Source organism: Neolamprologus multifasciatus, chromosome 11 (genome assembly GCF_963576455.1).
Source record: "Neolamprologus multifasciatus chromosome 11, fNeoMul1.2, whole genome shotgun sequence".
Taxonomy (NCBI): domain Eukaryota; kingdom Metazoa; phylum Chordata; class Actinopteri; order Cichliformes; family Cichlidae; genus Neolamprologus; species Neolamprologus multifasciatus.
Window position 1 is genome coordinate 12697176 of NC_140449.1, and position 9050 is coordinate 12706225.

The 9050-nt window shown below is 40.3% G+C and overlaps 1 protein-coding gene across 2 annotated transcripts in view; it reads right to left on the minus strand.

Moving 5' to 3' along the window:
• Positions 1–9050, minus strand: part of hpn (hepsin) — a 28225-nt gene that overhangs the window by 9862 nt on the left and 9313 nt on the right. For both annotated transcript variants that reach the window (XM_085176010.1, XM_085176011.1), the window contains 7 exons: positions 2628–2735; positions 2401–2442; positions 2105–2234; positions 1899–2018; positions 1669–1709; positions 1217–1382; positions 715–905 (listed from right to left, as the gene is read on the minus strand). In XM_085176010.1, the coding sequence (XP_085032136.1) occupies positions 715–905; positions 1217–1382; positions 1669–1709; positions 1899–2018; positions 2105–2234; positions 2401–2442; positions 2628–2735 (798 nt within the window). The remainder of the gene's footprint in view (positions 1–714; positions 906–1216; positions 1383–1668; positions 1710–1898; positions 2019–2104; positions 2235–2400; positions 2443–2627; positions 2736–9050) is intronic.

The window sequence follows — 9050 nt, forward strand, 5'->3', positions numbered from 1 at the left end:
AGTTCTAAATGTTGAACACTAGATGTCAGACATGATGTACTGGAATAACACTTCTAGTAAATGACAGCACAGAGATGTAACAGTATCTGACACACTTCATCTCCTATCTGCAGTCTTTCTCAATTAGAGTAATTAAAGTAATCAGTTCAGTGCCTATAAGGTATCGTCACATTCGATTTTTTTAAAAACCCGTGATTAATTATTTCATATTTCAGAATTTTCAGTGAGTTGTTTGATACTTTTTCCAGTATTTTATTCAGTATAAATACTGTTTATGCTCATATATAAATATATATATATATATATATATATATATATACACATACACACACACATACACACACACATACATACATATATATATATATATATATATATATATATATATATATATATATATATATATATATATATATATATATGTGTGTGTGTATATATATATATATATATATATATATATATATATATATATATATATATATACACACACACACACACACACACATATATATATATATATATATATATGTGTGTTTTTAAAATATATCAAATATTCTGCACACAGTGCTTGTTTAAGTTTTAGTGTCACCCTAAAGCATCAGAAACAACCAACAGTTGCAATTTCTTTTATCCTGAAATAATTATGTTGGATCAAATTTAGGAGGTAAGTAACTGAAACCAGGCAGATTTTGATGATGTGCAAATGCGTCCTACCATTGAAAGTGAGAGGCTGAGTGAGGGCCAGGACAGCGATGTCTCTGCTGTTGTCGTCAATGTTAGCATCTACAAAGGGCAGGTAGCTGCTGTGGTAAACAATGGTCTTAACCTCTACTACGTTGGCATTGACAGGTTTATTGTAGATGGAGCCCAACAGCACACGCCAGCGATTAACAAAGCGATACCGCCTAGCATTAGAAGAGCAAAAATAGGAGAGCTGTGATGTGTTTTTTATGCACACAAACATCTAAATTTCCATGCAAACACTACGTTAAACAAAACAGCAGGCAGAGCAGTCTGATGATTGTCCCTATGTGGCGAGGGCAAAATACACACACAGCTATGTTGAAAATGAACTTTTCATAGAAGTAAAATTACAGTTTCATTCAAACTGTCTGTACAAATTTATTAAACTTTCATGTATGCCTTGGATTTTCCAAAAAGCTACAATAATCCATCAAGCTGTTGTTTCTGTGTTAAATCTATCTGTTTCACTTACTCTGGGAAGCAATGAGCTGCAGAAACAATCCAGCGGTCTGAGATAATGGATCCTCCACACTGATGAACACCATCGTACTGCAAACTGACTTGCCAAGGCCAGCTGCCGTGCCTGGCGTCCACACCACCCACTATACGGTCTGCTGCAAAACTACGTCTGCCGCAGTCTGGTTTAAGATAGTAACAGTGAGGAAAAAGAACAGTTACTTTTTAAACTCTAGTTGAAAGACTGATATATTATGGACAAGAAATCAATGAGAATAGCACCATTTAAAAAAGTAAACAAAGCAGACAATAGCTTATTAAATACATGTGAGATTAGTAGAAAGAAGACAAGAACAGACCGTGTCTGGGAGCTCTACACACCGGGGTGAAAACAGTGTTGGTGTTGGGTGTCGGTGTATAAAGTGGGCCAGTGTGTCAGACAGAATGAGTGGAGATCTGCGATCTTACCTTGGCACAACAGTGTGAGAACTTCCCGGCTTTCACAGTCACTGAAACAAAGACGGACAGAGTTAGTAACAGCCTGACACAGAAAACATCCAAAAACTGAAGCCAGTGTTCGGCTGTCCTCTATGTTAACAGAGAAGACGAGTGAAAGAAGAGACAGGAAGAGCAACAGAGAGGACAGTGTAGTAGAAGGGCAGACCGCTGAGAGACAGCCACTCAGGTGTATGCGTTACCATGGATACAATGAGTCTTTGATTTTCTTGCCATAGCTGAGCTCTTCCTGTCTGACGCAGAAGAAGTCTCCAGCATCGCCGCTGGCCTCTGACACGGCTGTGACTGAGTAATTCACCACGCTGAAACAAGCACGCACACACATTAGTCCCGAGGATGACAGTGTGTCACACTGAAACACCGAGATACAACTGTGAAATTACCGCACCTGACAAATCCCACTTCTTCACAGCTGATGCTAGCTAGCAGTTCATCAACTGGGGAGGAACACACCTGACGCCACCTCCTGTGAGTGGAGTCGAAGACTCTGAGATGCTGGTCAGGTGAATTTACCTGAACTGTGGGGAGTAATAAGAGCAACTTTTAAAACTACTGGTCCAATAGCACATACTCCTGTAATGTAGTATATAGATATAGATTTTTTTTTTTTCTGACGGTATGAATAATTAAAGAATGAAGAAAAAAGAAAGAAAGACATACATTCAAACCTATCAGTAGACTCACCATCATACTGTTCTATGTCTTCCTCCATTGTGCAATATGTAACTACAAAGTTTAATAAAAACAGCACATCAGTTTAATCGGTTACAGCAAACAATGAAAGCATTTGCATCATCAGACAGAGCACAGAGCACAGAATATCAACTGCTAGAAATATCAACAATAACAGATTATGTTCGTCAACACTTTTGAACCAAATGTGTGTAGGTGTGCGAGAACTGCAGTCTGACCTACGGCCCAAACGGCTGCTCCAATGGCTCCCAAGGTCATCAGCGTTACACACACTCCAATTACCCGACAGGGGGTCAGTACACAGGTCAGAGAAATGCCCCTGCTCCCTGCATACACACATTTGAGGACACACAAACAAGCATACATAAGATAGCAGAGGATAATATAAAAGCATCTTTGCACAGCAACACACTGACAAGCACAAAAGCTTGCATGCTAACATGCTTGTGCAGCACTCCAGCTTTTAACTTTACATAACACACCAACAAATACACTTTGCTGAAAAGGTGATGAAATCTAAAAGAGTAAATAGTGAGCTAAACTAGCTGCGTAGCTGCAGTGTAGTTCATGTTTTTACTTTCCAGCTGCCCTTCAAACCCTCACAGAGATGGCTCAAGCCCCAGTGACAGCAGACATACAGCACATTCCCTGGCACAAACTGAAAAGTACAAGTGACACTGACTGATCAATAGTCTAAAGTCTAGCATTTCTCCACCAAGCAAGAACAAACTCTTCAACTATGATATAGTGCCAAAGCTGTCCTGAGTGCACGTACTGTCTGTTTGTGTTGCACCTGCACTGGGGTGTCGCTCTCAGTGTTTCCCCTCCTGTCTGCTTTTCTCTGCTGTGAGAACAGCTTGTCAACTTGACCTTGAGTAATTACTCATTTCATTTTTTATTGCACACATGTGATGGACTGAAAACCTAACAGTATTACAGCATTTTAGTATGCCAGTCTCAAGTTCCTGGTATTGTGTCGGGTTGCTCACTGTCATGATCTACAACCATTTGGTCTGCAGTTTGTTGTAACAGTTTCATAAGTCCTGTTCTTGCTTTGACAAGTTTGTTAAACTTCACTCAAATAATAATAAAGAAACTCGTTACGATAACTGTCAGTCTGCCGTGCAATCCCTTATAGTGAATTATATGTCTCCCCCTGTCTCTTCCCACTACCAACCATTTACACAAACCCACTGTCGTTACAATCTTCATCAAGGTTATAACTACAGCACATCTAAAATCAGATGACTTGCAGCTTCAAATCTTTACTACTGTACTTCCACTTCTCTTCCTCCTTCATGTCCTTGGCATACAAGTATATCACAGTGATACAAGTATAAATAAAATACCCAACCACACTGACTATATCAACTTATATTTCACTTATGATATACTTAAGCACACCAGCATTAGTATAGTTATTAACTGATTGGCCATGATGAAACTTATGGAAATACTAAACTGTAATATGTCAAGTGGCTACTTGTGTACACAAGTGCTTCACAATTTGACAAGTCATTTACTGTACTGTAGCATCTTTACCTTATAGTGTAAAGAACAGCAGAACAGCAATGATGCTACCACCACCATACTTGACAGCTCATACATTTTTCTTAGGTTTGAAAACCTCACATTTTCACCCTCAAACATATTTATTGCCATTTTAGCCAAATAGTTCAATCTTTGTCTCGTCTGATCATAACATGTTTGTCCAGAAAGCATTTGGCTACAAATTTCGAGCTTGAAGATGTCAATTTTAGAAAAGGGACTTCCTTCTTTCTCAGCACCAACTGACAAAGTGATGACATATCAGAATAACTTGTACTTACATGCAATTGCTTAAACTGAAGATCCTGTACTCTTGATCCTGTAGAAATGGCCCATTAAGTGTCTGGAATGAACTTCCAGATCTTAATCCTATTGAAAATCTGTGTTCTGTGTTTAAAAGCCAGGTCAATGCCAGGAAACCAACCAACTCTTCTGCTGTGAAGAGTGGTCACATATCCAGCCAGAATTATGCCAAAGCTTGTTTATGATTGTAAAAAACATCTGGTCAAGGTGAATGCTGCTAATAGACATTTAATCAATATTAGTGGGAGTCTGTGTAACTCCAAAATAAATTCAAACTTGTGCACTCAATTATTGTTTTTTAAGTCATTAAAGATGCATGGTGTACAATCGTTCCACTTTTAAAAGAGAACAGTTCATAACAAAGCCCAGAAATTACCATGACATTCCCTAAACATGATAACCATTTCAAGATGTCTGAGTAATGAGTGCACTTTCAACAATATGTCTCATTTTTCTGCATATTTTTAGTCTTTACATGTCTTTACACATCACCCTGGCTCCTTTGCTTGACTACCTTACTTTGATGTAGTATGGCAGATGATGGATAAACCTAATGATACTTCAGAACACTAGTTTGGATAAATTAACAGTTTAGACAATCTGTCTTATGATGTGACTCATTCTTAATAACAGTGAACAGTATGAAAATTATGCCTGTGTCCTCTGCAATTTTCAAACTGCAAATCCATCAAAGGACCCTTTGGTGGGCGGTTCTGACCTCCAGAGTTCATGCCTGACATCTGTGGCTCAGACACATTGAGTTGGCCTAGACATGTAACTGAAACAAACATGATCAGGTCATTTTAAAGGGTTCTTAAATGGTTTTCTTATTAGATCTCCTCCCCATCAGCCCTCCTGCACCACAGGTACTGACTTTATGTGGATTTTCTGTCCAGTATGTGATCAGCAGAAGTGTAACAGCAAAATTTAAAGAAATCTTTTGCAATTGCATTAAAAAGAAAATATAGTGAGACTGTTCAATTCCACAGTTGCTGAATTTTTATGTTGTTATCAAGAAACGTGATAGTTGTGTAGACTTGCTGATCCAGGGACCTTAACCTTCTACTCTGCTAACTCCTCACACTGCACAACATAACATCTCCCTGACAGTGGCGGTCCTAGCCTGTTTGGCGCCCTGGGCGAACACTCCCTTGTCCATCTTCCATTGGTTTTAATTTTGCACTCCAGTATGAACACCCATCCCCCAACCCGAGGATCACCACAACATAACCTAATAGACCTACACCTTAGTTCACATGAATACCGATACCTGGGTGACCACATCACTCAGGACCTGTCATGGTCCTGCCACATCAACACCCTGGTTAAGAAAGCCCGTCAGTGTCTCTTCTTCCTCAGAAGACTTAGAGACTTCCATCTGCCACTGAAGGTGCTCAAGAACTTCTACTGCTGCACCATCGAGAGCGTCCTGACAGCAAACATCTGCACCTGGTTTGGGAACTGCACCAAGCAGGACAGACGAGATCTGCAAAGAGTGGTGCGCTCAGCCGAACGCATCATTCAATCAGAGCTCCCTGACCTGCTGTCCATCTACACCAAGCGGTGCAAGTCCAAAGCTAGGAAGATTATGATGGACCTCTCCCATCCCAACAATGGACTCTTCTCACTGTTGAGGTCTGGGAAGCGCTTCCGCTCCCTTAAGGCCAAAACAGAGAGAATGAGGAGGAGCTTCTTCCCCCAGGCTATTCGGGCCCTGAACCAGGTGTAGGACTGTACTCTCCCACACACATCACTATAAGACTGGACTCTCACACACATCACATCACCACACGCACCACCACACATTTCCTATAATCCTATAATTCCTATAATTTATAATCTTGATAATCTGTTTCTGCTATTTGCACATTTTTTACTGTAAATTTCTAAGTTAATTTGTAAATTTTGTAGTAACCTGTAAATTGTAAATACTGTAAAACCTTTTTTTCTGTCATTTAATGGTCGGGCATTGTACAGCTACAAGCATTTCATCCCCATGTCATACTGTGTATGGTTGTGTGTGTGTGACAAATAAAATGTGAAATTTGAATTTGAATACATATGGGCTTGGATTTACAACATTATGAATGAAATGTGCTCTATTTGGAAACAGCTTTTGACCCTTTCGAATGGTTGTGTGTGAGACTTTAAATTATCAAACTGTAAATTATAAATTTTAAATTGTCATTGATCCCTTTACCCCAAGTCCTAATGTATATGTTTATTTTCTTACTCTTCTTATATTTATTGTTTGTTTACTTGCACTGCTGTAACTGGAGCCTCGTCGTCTCGTCTCTCTATATACTGGACTGTAGTGGAGATGACAATAAAGTTTACTTTGACTTCAGCAGCAAGCAGGCACACCGAGGGCTCTCGCGCTCACTTTTCGCGTATAGAATTTCGTCGGTGCAAATTATAAGTCTGTATCATAATGTCTGGTGTTTTCGTGTTTATTGTTTTGTTTTTATTTTGTTTTATTTTGCGAGTTGGTTATTAGACGCTGCTCCAGCCAGCCAGAGAATCCCCCGCCACCCCGCCCTCTCCTCCCTGTGTTGCAAGCAGCAGGCGCACCTCGCAAACGGAGGGCGCGCTTACTCCCAGCAAATGGGCGATAGAAAACCGATCGGTGCCTGTGCCATTCCCAATATGCGTTGGCATGACGTCGGGGCAGCATGAGTACGAGCAATTTTATTATTTTTTGGCCGATGCCCGTGATGTCGCCCCGGGCAACCACTCGTGTTGCCCGTATCAAAAACCACTACTGCTCCCTGACTAACTCTACCTGTACACAGATCCCTGAAAACTCCCTACGTCTTTCTTGCCTCCGCCCTCTCTTCTCTTTGTACCTTTTTCTTCTCCTCCTCCCATTCCATACCTGTCCTCTCCTCCACCTCTCCTCCACCTCTCCTGTCCTCAGGCTTCCCATCCAGCTAAATAATGGTGTTATTGTTCTTTGAAACTGTGAGTAACAGCTGTGACCCAAAGGTCAGAAGGAGATGGTGAAGATACAAACAGAGGTATAGAGATGTATGATTAAGCTTAACGACTCATGTTTGCTCTTTCACATTTTCTTTCCACCATACCTCAGCTCTAACAAAAATATGCCAAAAAGCTATTTTTGGCTGTTCTCTTTTCACAAAGAAATGTTGTTGGTTTTTACATTTGATGTCCTTCTTGGCACAACCCCACAGGGCTTTCTGGATAGAGCCACTACACTACTGCTGCTTTAATACACTGAAGCCCTAAACATTGATAGACATCCAACGGAGACGTGAGACCAAAAAATGTCTAACTCAGTCAGGTCAGACATTAAAGGAGGTATACCCCTCCATCTTCCTATTACAAACGCCATGTGATGACCAGCTGAGCCCACTCAAGAGACAAGAGTAACTGTCTAGAGAATTCACAGCGAACAAGTGGGCATAGTGTTTCCTGCCACCTGCACACTCCAGCCATCAACTCCCACACAAAAATCTAATGTGTTTGAAGAAATGACAAAGCATCATATAGACTTGTAGTGTAGCTACATGTAATCATATTCTACATGTGAATAAAGGTCCCTTTCTAACTGTTTCTCTCTCCAGTATACCCAGTGTACATGTGAAACATCTCTAGACTGGTGCCACTCACCCTTCTTGTTCCTCATATTGGCCGTTCCTTCTTTTTTCCAGCTATACTCCCCCACATGCCATTTTCCTAATCACAAAGCAGGCCAGAACAAGCTCTCTATTGTATCTACCTCTACCTGAGACCCACTTTTCTCTTGTGTGTGTGGGTATACATGTCAATGTGTGTATTATGAGGCAGGGCTTTCTGAAATCTCTGTGGTCTTATAGTCGATGATTGGACTAAAATAGTTAATGTTCCTATAAAGCACTGAGTGTAGTCCATATGAATGATATTAGGAATATACGCTACCCTGAAAGAACGCACTAGCAAATTCTGTTCATTTAACTTGGCAGCTAACCAAAACATAAAAGCTACTAACAAAAGTTTTTACAAGATACAAAGTCTGAGCCCTGAGCTCTTGCTAACAACAAGCTTAGTCAACAAAAACATTTTAGTTAGTGCGTATTAGCAACATCACTGTTTTGGTGTAATTTTACCATGAAGTCCAAATTTAGAGCTGCTACGAAGTGTGTCTGGATAGATTGTTGCCATGGTTTGTTGTCTTTAGGGTAAATAAGGGTAAGAATGAATCATAATATAGTACATGACCAATCCACAGAGACGTGCAGATCATCCACAAACTCTTTTATAGTTTCCATTGTCTGTTCTCAATCATGAGTCACATGTTAGTCATTCTGTGGGATGTTGGATGTTATACTTTTAACATTGCATGTAGCATCTGACTGCTGGTTAAAAAGCAACAGCTGTGCACCAGATGACAGGTTAAGCCTCCCTAAACCAAGTTAAAAAATACAAAAACACCACACCACATGACTACTGTCATGTTACCACAGTGCATTTTATGATACGCTGTACTGCCAAAAGTATTCACTCATCTGCCTTCACATGCACATGAATTTAAGAGACATCCCATTCTTAATCAATAATGAAGAATTTAATTGAATATGTCAGCCCACCCTTTGCAGCTATAACAGCTTCAGCTTGTCTCAGAAGGCTTTCCACAAGGTTTATAAATGTATTTATGGGACCATTCTACAGAAATACATTTCTGAGGTGAGACACTGATGTTGGACGAGACGGTCTGGCTCACAGTCTCTGCTCTAATTCATCCCAAAGGTGTTCTGTCGGGTTGAGGTCAGGACTCTGTGCAGGCCAGTCAA